This window comes from Pollicipes pollicipes, unplaced genomic scaffold, assembly GCF_011947565.3.
Source record: "Pollicipes pollicipes isolate AB1234 unplaced genomic scaffold, Ppol_2.1 Scaffold_7261;HRSCAF=8764_pilon_pilon_pilon, whole genome shotgun sequence".
NCBI classification, from domain to species: Eukaryota; Metazoa; Arthropoda; class Thecostraca; order Pollicipedomorpha; family Pollicipedidae; genus Pollicipes; species Pollicipes pollicipes.
In genome coordinates this window covers 10,105,577-10,117,253 of record NW_023597054.1, presented here as the reverse complement: position 1 = coordinate 10,117,253, position 11,677 = coordinate 10,105,577, and the positions used below count along the sequence as shown (strand labels likewise).

Genomic DNA, 11,677 nt, shown 5'->3' with positions numbered 1-11,677 from the left:
GTGTCACACACCTTTGCTGATCAGCAGGTCGAGCACGCCCATATGCCCCTCGCTAGCCGCCACGATGAGCGGCGTGCGGCCGGCGTCGTCCGGCTGCTCCAGCTGCGCCCCCTGGCCCAGCAGCACCACGCAGATGTCCCAGTGGCCCTCCCGCACGGCGCCCAGCAGCGGCGGAGCCCCCTTCGAGTTGGCGGCGGCGACGGTAGCGCCGCGGCGCAGCAGCATCTCAACCAGCGGCTTGTGGCCGGCAGCGGCCGCCATCGTCAGCGGCGTCTCGCCGTGCAGGATGTCGCACGCGTTCACTGCCACCTGGTGAACGCAAAACAGGGTTGAGGTTCAGAGAAAATCTGTCACGGATGAAGAAACCAGCGAGAAAGCAACTGCAACTGACGAAATACAATAGCTGTGAATAAACGCCTTCAATAAGACATGCAAAGACACTGAGTCTGAGTAACACGATGAAATAAATAAGTTATCGCGTTCTACGGACCTCCTCCATGTCGAGCAGGTACTCGGCGATCTGCAGATGGCCGTTGCCCGCGGCCGCCACCAGCGCCTGCTGCGCCGCCTCGGCCATGGTCAGCCGGTCGCCGGCGGCCGCCCAGTCACACCAGAGCAGGTACTCCACCACGCTGAGGTGGCCGTGCACGGCCGCATGCACGAGCGCGCAGCGGCGGCCGGCGTCGCGCAGGCCAACGCTGGCGCCGCACTGCAGCAGCGTCTGCACGGCGCAGGCGTGCCCGCCGGCGGCCGCCAGCATCAACGGCGTGGCGCCGCGCGCGTTGGCCGCGTCTGGCGCCGCGCCGAACTTCAGCAGCAGCTGCAGCATCTCGTCGAATCCCTCGGCGGCACACAAGCCGAGAAGCGGCGTACCGTCCCGCTGCGGCGAGGACGCGTCCGGGGAGGCGCCGGCCAGCAGCAGCAGGTTCGACACCTTGACGTTGGGGCTGTGCGCGTTGCGGTCGGCGACAAGCGCGGCGGAGAGGTCGGCCGACGCCGCGGCCACCCAGAGCGCCTGCAGGTCGCGCGGTGGCACCGGCAGCTCGCGCGAGTTCTTGTAGAGGTGCGCCTTCAGCACGTGGTGGCCCAGCTCGAGCGTCTTCTGCGCGTCGAGCGGCGCCTCCAGCCGGCTCATGCGCAGCGCGATGTTGGCGTGGCCCACGCGCACGTCCAGCAGGAACTTGTGGCTCTCGTTGTCCTCACGACGCGTCAGCCACTCACGGAACGACGGGTGAAAGAGCATGTACGTGTCGTCCATGCGGCGCGCCAGGAAGCCCGAGAGCGTCTTGAAGCGGCGCAGGAACTCGTCCCAGCCAAGGGCCGTCTGCGTGCAGCTGGCATTCACCGAGTGATAGATCTCGTAGGCGTTCATCGGACAGAGGCTGGCCAAGCAGCTTGTAAGGATGGGCTGCACCTGTTCGTAGGACCGCTGCGTCGGGAACTTGAGGTTGAAGTTAAGCAGGAAGATCTCGTTGAGGCTCACCGGCAGGACCTTGAAACTGGAGGACTTCATCACCAGGTGGCCGCGCTCGATCAGGTCAAGCGTCAGCTTGATGAAGAGAAAGGAACCGCGCGACAGCTCGGCCAGGTGGGCGATGAAGCGGGACTGGCTGCTGCCCTCCACCTTGGCGCCCGTCACCTGGATGCTGCTGGTGATGGAGGGCGAGTTGTTGATGCGGAAGGCGATGTAGTCGGCCAGGTCCTTCTGCAGCTCGTCTGTGTCGCGCAGTCGGTCCAGGTTCAGCTTGTGGAACGGCAGCAGGCTGGCGATGCCCTGCATCTGGGAGCGCACCGTCACTACCATCTTCAGCCACGACGGGAACATCATCAGGTGGCGCGCCAGGAAAGCTGCCAGGTTGTCGCCGTACTCTGCGGGCAAACAGACCGAGTCAGAGTGCGCCACGGCGAGCCACGCCTCCCAGGTCACCGCTTGAAGGCCCGTACATGTATTGTGTGTCCTAGCTCTTAGCTGCCAAGGAACAAACGCCTGACTTCTGGCCAACTTCTGCGCATTAAATAAAGTGTACAAAAAGTCATCTGCTCGTAACTAGAGCCGTCCTCGCCAGTGCTTATTACTAAACTAAACATGAAATACAGCACGTGTTGTTAATTCAGCACTGGCTCATCCCGCCGACATAAGCACCGACCAAGAACAGTCGAGTCCCCGCTGCCTGCGCACCCCGGCTCCAGACCCACCTGGCTTATGGTACTCGGCCTCTCCGAGGGCGTCCAGCACCACCAGACATGTCTCGCCCGTGAGCTGGCCGGTGCGGCGCAGCAGCTGCAGCGGCTCCAGCACGCCGCGCGACAGCGCCGCCGACGGGTCGCTGACGCACGAGCGCAGCGCCAGCGCCGCCTGCAGTGCCGGCGAGCGCTGCACGTGCTCCCGGTAGGCGGTCAGCTGCGGCGCCTGGCACAGCTGCGCCGCCACCGAGTGCACGAAATCGGGCACCAGACAGGTGGCGCTGTTGTCCGCCTGCGGGGAGAGGTGGAGTGAGGGACTGGCGGACAAGGCAGAAAGGGGCGGCTCTCTGTGCGGCTCCGTTCGCTCGCAACACACCAGCCGGTCGTGGAAGCACGATGGGAGCGTGCATATGTTTTACATCGATCAATTTTCAGGACGGATTCGATGCAACGCATACGCTCTGCGGGCCAGCACTGGTAATGTTGGAAAAACTTTCCAGCGGGGGAATGCTCCGGACCCATCTCAAGGACGGCTACTTTTGCTGTTGAACATCAAACTAATAATCCAAACGTTTAATACCACCGCACAGTAACGTGTGCCGAGGTCAAGACAACAATTAATATGCAAACCGCAAGTCACTGCTAACCTGACAGAAGTGGTATGCCACCACGCGGCTGCCGAGACCGCGCAGCTCCTCCGGCACCGCGCAGACGCTAGAGAAGAGACCGCCGCCGCCAACGACGGCTCGGGGCCGGCCGGGGCCGCCCGAGAATGCGTCTGTTGGACGGGCACGGTCCAGGTCAGTGCCGGAGGCGGCTCGACCTCGGAGCGTCGGGGTCGAGGGCTGGTCACACGGTCACACGGCATCGGTCGCTGGTATGTGTAACCTACCGGCTGACCTCAACGGCCAGGCGACCTCGGTGGAGGGAAACAAGAAGTAAAGAAGGATGCGATACGCTGAGAAATAAGCCAGGTGCATCGCCGGCGAGTTCGTGGCGTCGGACCAAGCCAAAGGCGTACAGCTTACAGCACGAGCCAAAGGCGTACAGCTTACGACCCGACAAGCCTGAGAAGCAGGCGGATAGAAGAAATGGGCTTATACTCAACGTCGAGGGAAAAGAACAATCCACCTTTGAAGCTGCAAATGCATGATCATTGCTTATCTCGCCGAAAATGGTCCTACAAAGGCAGTGCAACTGGCACTGGAAAATAGCACGTAGAAGCATAAGACGGTTCAACTGTAAGAGCCCAGTCATCACGTTCTGCGAATCAAATCAAGCATCCATTGATATTTGTGATTAAGACAAATGAGACAACGACAACGTGCTATGAGCTGGTTTTATCAGGGATTAAGCGCGGACCTCGCTCCGATGTCATTTGGCCAGTGCAGCACTTCATGCTTGCTCGTGCTCGTTGCACAACGGCTGCATTATTACCTACTGCTTGAGGCATAAGAGCTGTTTTGTTTTTTCACTATGGCTAAGCTTCCGAAAGGTTAGGCAATTCATCACAGTGGCATTACCACCGCTAAACGTGAGCGAAGGAAACTTAGATCACGAATGGTATGCACCGCACCAATCAGCTTGGCACGACTCGGCACCATAAAATCAAAGCCGTCCTGGTAGGGAGCTCCCAGCCAAATTCTGCTAGGCCTCGCCTTGACAGCAGTCATCGTAACACGTTCATTCTCAGTTTCACCTCAACAGTAAACTGCCTACGAGTACGTCAGGTGCCTTGCACTTTCGAGAGATCATGCTCGCTACAGGGCCTCTTCATACACTCGCCTCATTTTTTTTCGGATGCTCTCTACAAGTCATCGCGTCCATCACGTTTTTCAACCTAAAAGTTTAACGGATCAGCTTTGTACCGGGTTCTGGGACCGCCGTCTGCCTCGTCTGCCTCTGTGCAAAACCACCTCCGAAGGCGTCACTCACCCTGGTAGAGGGCGTCCTCCCGAGCGGCGCGGCGGCCGAAGCAGCTGTAGTCGACCAGCTGGAGGAGGGCGGCCGTCTTGCGGTGCCGACGCTGCCGGCGAGAACGCAGCCGCGGCTGGGCGAGCCGAGCAGCACCCGACTCAGTTCGGCGAACAGCCAGCGACGGCCTACGAACAGCGGGTCCTGCTCCTGCTGCGGCACCTCGAAGAACAGCGGCTTCAGACTGAGAGGCGCCGGCCGGAACGGCGAGACGCGCCGCTGCGGGGGGAGGGGTCGCGTCAGGGGAGGCGTGGGAGGAACGACGAGAGGCGGGCTGCGGGGGGAAGGTCGCGTCAGAGGAGGCGGGGTGGGATGATGAGAAGCGCTCTGCCGAAAGAAGGTCGTATCAAAGAGGGGGGGGGGGGGGAGGCAGGGAAGGACGGCGAGGGCAAACTGCGGAGGAGGGAGGGACCACGTCAGAGGAAGCCGAGTAGGGCACTGATCGGTTGATTTCTGCACGCCACTGGGTACGGCGGAGATCCCGCCTTAACGGAGTAAGCTCAATGTAATGTAATGCAAGGACACACAAAAGGGATACGATAAGGGTGGACCACAGAGAGGACGACGGCGTGTGAGCCACATTAAAGGGGACAGGAGGATGACTGTCGCACGACAGATATAGGGCGGATGAAGGCCATGGGGAGGTAGAGGAAAATTAAAGGAGTACCGGAACGAAGGAACGGATGAAAAGTGGTGAAAGGAAAGGGCTAAGGGTTTTTACAGACATCCGGGATAATGGCTTGAATGTGGAAGAGGCTCGTTTTGGGCACGGCATATGATGGACCAGACAGCTCACTGGATGATGAGGTGGAAAAATGCAGTCTTCCAGACTCGCGGCGGATTATAAGAGTGCAGACACGCTACCCGCCTTACTCAGTGGGCGTCTCGGGGCCGTACTGTGCCCAGCTTCCGTGTACTACGGCCCTACCTATTTCTTGCAGCACTCCTCAGGCGGGATTTAATGTAATCGGTTTATGTATGCATAGCACATCATGACGTCCGCACCTTTTTAGACATTTATTATTTCTTTGGTTGTGCCTGCTAGGCTATATGGTCGTATGGTCCAATAAACTGAGTGCGTTACATCAGTACATGTGCGGCTAGTATTATCTTTGTTACCCCCACCACAAAAGCTAATCTGTATTCTCCTTCCGTCACCAACCACAACCACGCACATCCCCGAGACAGTTCCGCTCCGTCCCTCCATCTATCCACACGCCGAGCACAGCGGTGCGCTGTACTCAGCCACACCCAGCGGCTCACTGACACCGCCAGACGGGGGATGGCCGCACCTTTGGCTTCGGCGGGCGGCGTGACCCGAAGACAGCGGGCCGACCTCCTGCCCGGCTGGCCGCGAGGACTGCGGAACGCGCCCGGCTCGTCGACAGCTCCGTGGCCACCTGGCGCCGCGGAAACAGCAGGCTACAGAGCAGGCCAACAGAGTGCGGCGCAGCGGGCGGCGGCGGCGCACCACGCCGCCGAGCGTGCAAAACCGGACACACGTCCGTGGACCACGGCAATTGCGACGTGCATGGCAGGCGACACACGGCAACGGCAGCACACTGGGCGGCCTCCCGCACCAGACCACGTCAAACCGCGCCACCCTGCGGGCTGCCGCCGGGTCGCCGCGGCCGTGCATGTAAGCGGCGCCGGCAGCCGGCCGGCCGGCGCCGCCGGCGAGGCGCGTCCACCCGTGGCGGCGTGGCCGTAGCTCACGTGCACCGCTGATTGAGCGGACGGACGCCGATCACAGACGCGATACCGGCCGGCCGTAAATAAATAGGCCGCACCCGTTCTACGCCCGGCTCAAGCAACGGCCGCTCCGCCGGCGGGTCGACCGGCAGCGTCCGAGGCGGTGCTCGCGGACGGTGGCGACCAGGTCAGGGCGCATGCGCAGCGCAGGGCAGGACACTCGCTCACCGATCGAGTTGCGCCGAGCTGTGATGAGCGGGCTGGCAGAGGTGGTGGAGCCACTCAGCGACATGGACATCAGCGAGCCGAAGCTGTCGTGTCTCCGCTCCGAGCGCAGGTGCGCCAGCTCAGACTCACTCGAACCTGCAAGCAGCACCACGCGTTGAGGCACATGGCCGACAACGTAACACACATATTTGTAGCGTGGTGAAGTGGCCTCGTGACACAGGAAACCCTACGCTCCTCCAGGCCAGCAAGGATGGCGAGCGTTTCGTGCCCAGCAGATTTGGCGACTCAGTATCAATTACCGGCCGGTTGGCCGACAGCGGCGAATTGAAACAAAGTGTCTGTATTACTTTATTGCGATTTCAGTGCAGACGGTACCAGCGAGTCGGTCTTGCACGCTGTTCCCCAGCGAGCCCAGGCCAGTCGTCTATCACATGTCACTTGTCTGAAGAGTAGTCTCCGCACTGCTTCGAGGTTTTCCCATCGGCACAGCGATCTAGCAGGATGCGTCACGACAGTGTCGGGCCCATTCATATCCCCGGTCCTTTTAATCTGTCCGTACTCCTACATCCCCTCACCTGCCGATCTTGTTTTGCCTTCCTCACCCTCGGTTTAACCACATCCTGCCCACCCAACCATCCCGTCCTGTGCTTCCCGCCGGCAGGCACCCCTCTGACCCCGTGCCTGGTCGCCTCACCGGTGAGTGTCGAGACGGGGCTGGTGTTGGCCGACTTGGCGTCGAGGTGCGCCAGTGAAGCGTGCGAGTCGCGGCCCGAGCTGGCGCCCGAGCGACTGGAGCGCGAGCGCTCCGAGCCCGGGGAGCGCGGTTCGGCGCCCGAACCGAGCAGCAGACCCAGCCGCGCGTACAGCGCGCTATCCTCCGGCCGGCCGCCCTCCTCGTCCGTGTCTGAGGGACGGGGGCCGGTCAGCGGCGGCGGCGGCACGTGTCGTCAGCCGCACCTGAGATAGACGGGTCGAACGCCGCAGGGAACAGCGCCGGTACTGGCCTACAGGTTCGCAGATCGGCAGCTTTACTCTTCGCCCCGTCCCCCACCATATTACTATGCAAGATGGCGTGCGATGCAGAGAGCTATGCAAAGTGGGATGCAGGAAGACACATGAGATCATTTGTTCAAGCCTTCAACTGATATCAAGTGAATTTAGAAAGCTCAGGTTCTGTTCTGACGAATAAATCTCGAATGCAATAGAGATGAGAAATGTATCAGTGACATGGTAAATGGAGACAGCAACTTATTCTACTAGAGCATTTCAATATGAGAACAGACGGCAGAAATCAACTGCATGCCACACAAATTTGCAGCGTCAATCAAGTGTGGATTGTTAGAGTTCCAACGCGACGAACGGGAGCAGCCCTAATGCGTCTACTGCGTGGGAATGAGGAGGTCTTAGATGGCGATGAGGGTTTCGAGGCTCACTGAAACTTCGGTTTAGGGTACAGTAGAGGATTTGGACATCACCGGTAGCTCAAAACATGAAACTTGTGGTGTGGCTGTCAAAAACAAGGAGATGTACTCATCAATGCAACAACCGCCACAGCCATCCATTAATTCAACACCCAGACACAGCACCCCCCTTCCATGACCCACCACTGGCCCCTACCCACCACGTGACCCGGTGTAAGGTCTGCCAACAGGTGGGTTCAGCGTGCCAAGACGGCGTGGCGCGCACCACCACCTCATCCCGCCGAACACGCCGTCCGCGGCGCTCTTCCGGCGCGCGGACGGTGGCCGCCCGCGCCCCCTCCGCTCATGGCGCACGGCCGCGGACCAGGTGAGCGCCGGCGGCAGGGGGACCAGCCGGTGATACGATCGGCGGGCGCCGGCCGGTGCGGCGCGCCGTGGCCCCGATACCATCGGCGCGCCCGAATACGGCCGGCCGCCTGTCCCGGGGCATCGACAACAGGCCGTGCATCATGCAAACTGGGGCCGACCGGCGGGCCCCGCGCCGCCCATGACGTCACAGGCCGTCTCGGTACCGGCTCGGGACGGTCCCCGGTCCCCGCTCCCCGACGACCGAGCCGGGCAGCTGCGCAGGTCAGCCGGCCCCAGACCGCGGCCGTAGAGCCAGCCCAGCGACGTTCGGACCGCGCCGCCCGCGCCATTGGGCCGGGGCAGGGGGCACGCGTCGGCGGTGTTCGCGGTGTGATCGCGTCGCGCGGAGGGGCGGTGAGGAGCGCGACACCGGAGCTCTGCCACCGCTCACCAGCCGAATTTGGCCATCAGCGCCGGCTTTATACGGCTGGCTGCCGGCTTTACAGCGGGCCACCTCCGACAGATTGGCGGCATAACGGCGCCGGTGGCGGCTAAACTTGGCCTGCCGAGCCACTGCGGCCGGGCCGCGCCCGAGCAAGAGCTCTCAGGAAGCTTCGGACGCGGCCCGGCCGGAGAACGTCCGCTACCGGGATGGCGTCTCGCAGCGGCAGGGGCAGGGCGACAGACGGTCGATGGGGAGCCGACTTCGTGCTGTGCCAGCACCCAGCGCAGCAGCCGGCGATACGCCAGCGACCAGACTCGGTGATCACCGGAGTCCGCGAATCACCGGAGTCCGCAAATCACCTGCCGGTCGGCGGCGCCGGCCGCCGCCCACGGCCACACTCGATCCGCGCCGAGCAGCATCCGCAGCGCGGCAACGCCCTCGCATCTGCTCCCACACCCGGCACAAGGTCTGCAGCCATCGGGAGGCGCGAGGCTGCCAGCAGGAGTGCCAGGCTCAGACAGCGCCGCCAGCGACATGCCGTCACGTGACGTGACGAGCACTCGAGTCGCGTGACGCTCCGCGGCTCCGGCCCGCTGTTGCCGCGCGGACCCACGGCAGGCCTGCCGGTGGGGGGGGGGGAGGTGGTGGGGGGGGGGGGGGGGGGGGGGGCGCTGCACAGTACACAGGCACGCCCCGGTCGGCGGCGGGGCGGGCGAGGCACTCATGGAGCGCCAGGGACTCAAGGCTGGAGCGACTCGGGCGTGTCAACTGGACATGGACGCGGCAGACGGCAAGGCCGGCGGCAAGCTGAACGGCGCCAGTCGCGTAGATGTGCCTTCCGAGCGGTCCCTTCCATCGCATCATCTCCAATGTTTCTTTCTCTACATCCCTTTAACCGCCCGTTCGCTGCTTCCCGTGCGCGCCAGCCTATCACGGCTCGCTGCCTTTTAGCATTAAATATCGTTATGCACAAGCTCAAAAACAGGCACAGTCACGACTAAAAATAAGAAGCATCACTCATGTGAGCGGGTTTGGACAGCACTGCCGAGGGCTGGTGGGACATGGACACACACACACACACACCTATGGACCGCAGCGAGCTGAGCCGAGTTATCATGTAGTCCCGACCAGTTGCGTTTTCCGGGCAGAGGGCTGCGCGAAAGAAATGACGACCCTCAGTCACTGCCACACTGAAGCACGGCTCAAATGCAAACGATGTGAAGTCTGCAACTAATTATGATAAGCTTCATCTGCCTTACTAGAAAGCAAGGGAGCGACTCCAAGTGATAATGAATTTAATTTGCCTAACTCTTCGAAAGAGTTGCCACGCTGAGTATTGTGAAACAATACGTGACGGAGGCCCATCGGGTTGCTAGAATTTCAACCAGGAAGGGGCCAAATCGGATCATCAGGGGCTCTTGTATCAAACGGGCCGAGTCAGATCATCAGGGGCTCTTGTATCAAAGTGGCCGAATCGGATCATCCAGGGCTCTTGTATCAAAGAGGCCGAATCGGATCATCAGGGGCTCTTGTATCAAAGTGGCCGAATCGGATCATCAGGGGCTCTTGTATCAAACGGGCCGAATCGGATCATCAGGGGCTCTTGTGTCAAAGGGGCCGAATCGGATCATCAGGGGCTCTTGTATCAAACGGGCCGAATCGGATCATCAGGGGCTCTTGTATCAAAGTGGCCGAATCGCATTATCAGGGGCTCAGGGCATGGTAGTCGAAGGGAGCCTCTTCGTCGCTATAGAGCCCCTCTATATTCAGCGGATCTTTGCAGGCTCAGTATCCTATATTGTTGCCTCGGGACCGCCTGTGGATATTTGAGATGCCCTAATGAGGTCTTAAACCGCCAAAACGTGCTGGAACCTTCGGTTTCTCCTCCTGTTGGTCACATCCTGGGGCGGCATGCTTCTTAAAGCTCGCCTTGGCTACGCCACTGCCATGGGCGACCCTTTCTGATGCGGTGCGGTGAACGTGCATCGTACCATGTTGCATCACAGACTGGAAGTCCGCGCTGCTAACTGTGGGGAGCGTAGGGGCCGGGGACATGGCAGCCGTAGGTATTCTTAACACGAGCGTAGATCATAAGGGGATGAGAGCACCGAGCAGTTCGTGCGCCTCATAACACCAACTTATAAACCATACGCAGTGTTCACATCGGACATCGAAGAATTACTTCGATGTCCGTTTCGATGGATTTCACACCTTTGGGTTCCCTGAATCCATCAGACATTGGTTCCTCGCTATACCTGTCGTGTCGCATTACCTGAGAGTGCCTGTTGACTGTCCACGCCGATCGTATTGGAGCGGTTGTTTACGGTTTTGGCGCGCCGCCAGCCGGAGAAGCTTGGGACTGGCAACCACCCGACGGCGGCTGGATGGCGGCGTGTTGTACACTGCGAACCAGGTCAGGCCAAGCCAGGTCACTTCAGGTCAGATCAGATCAGACCGGGTCAGTCAGCTTAAACACCAGCCAGCTTCAAACGTGGCTCGGCTGCTGCCTGCATGCTGAGAAACAATTAAGGTGATGCGCAAAAACAAGCACGCGGCAGCCACCAACATGTCCCCTGGGGCCCGGGCGACACGGCGCCGACACGTGAAACATGGCGGAGCAAAACACACACCCGCAAAGCGAACGCTCGGGCCCACCACGGCGGCGGGCCGGCGTATTCCGAGAGCAGCGCGGCCATCAGCCGCCTTCAGCAGGTCACGCATGACTGGCCGCACCTCTGAGCAGTGAGCATCCCTCCCCAGCGAAGCAGCGACGCCTTCTCCGTACAAGGCACCCGCCCTCCGCAGGCGCTAACCACAGCTCCAGCCGCAGTTCCCGACAGGTTGTGGAGAGAGCGCGGGGCGGCGGCGGTCGGCCTGGACGACCCGGCCCACCGCCGGCAGACCGGGCTCGGCCCCGGCGCCGCTGCAGCGCCGGTCGCCGGCCACACCGCACACACGCCAGCGACGGCCGGCGCGGCCGGCTGAGCTTCCAGGTGCCGGGCAGAGGGCCCGAACGGCAGGGTTGCGCCAAGGACACGGCCGCCCGAACGGCAGGGCTGCGCCTCGGACACGGCCGCCCGAACGGCAGGGCTGCGCCTCGGACACGGCCGTCCCGGCGGCAGGGTTGCGCCAAGGACACGGCCGTCCGGACGGCAGGGTTGCGCCTCGGACGCGGCCGCCCGAACGGCAGGGTTGCGCCAAGGACACGGCCGTCCGGACGGCGGCAGGGTTGCGCCTCGGACACGGCCGTCCCGGCGGCAGGGTTGCGCCAAGGACACGGCCGTCCGGACGGCAGGGTTGCGCCTCGGACGCGGCCGCCCGAACGGCAGGGTTGCGCCAAGGACACGGCCGTCCGGACGGCAGGGTTGCGCCTCGGACACGGCCG

At 62.0% G+C, this 11,677-nt stretch overlaps 2 protein-coding genes across 6 annotated transcripts in view; both read right to left on the bottom strand.

Annotated features, from left to right (window-relative positions):
• LOC119112946 (protein TANC1-like) overlaps nucleotides 1-4,193 on the bottom strand; it is a 5,731-nt gene extending 1,538 nt beyond the window's left edge. Inside the window, exons 1-5 of the mRNA XM_037237251.1 lie at nucleotides 4,120-4,193; nucleotides 2,832-2,962; nucleotides 2,197-2,476; nucleotides 793-1,869; nucleotides 109-302 (exon numbers count right to left, since the gene is read on the bottom strand). Coding sequence (XP_037093146.1) covers nucleotides 109-302; nucleotides 793-1,828 — 1,230 coding nt within the window. The 5' untranslated portion in view covers nucleotides 1,829-1,869; nucleotides 2,197-2,476; nucleotides 2,832-2,962; nucleotides 4,120-4,193. The remainder of the gene's footprint in view (nucleotides 1-108; nucleotides 303-792; nucleotides 1,870-2,196; nucleotides 2,477-2,831; nucleotides 2,963-4,119) is intronic.
• A 2,613-nt stretch (nucleotides 4,194-6,806) lies between these two features.
• LOC119111965 (uncharacterized) overlaps nucleotides 6,807-11,677 on the bottom strand; it is a 112,585-nt gene continuing 107,714 nt past the window's right edge. For 4 of the 5 annotated variants that reach the window (XM_037235865.1, XM_037235864.1, XM_037235869.1 and 1 more), the window contains 3 exons: nucleotides 10,565-10,694; nucleotides 9,376-9,444; nucleotides 6,807-6,982 (listed from right to left, as the gene is read on the bottom strand). In XM_037235865.1, coding sequence (XP_037091760.1) covers nucleotides 6,949-6,982; nucleotides 9,376-9,444; nucleotides 10,565-10,694 — 233 coding nt within the window. In that variant the 3' untranslated portion in view covers nucleotides 6,807-6,948. The remainder of the gene's footprint in view (nucleotides 6,983-9,375; nucleotides 9,445-10,564; nucleotides 10,695-11,677) is intronic. The other variant, XM_037235868.1, reaches the window with a different exon arrangement.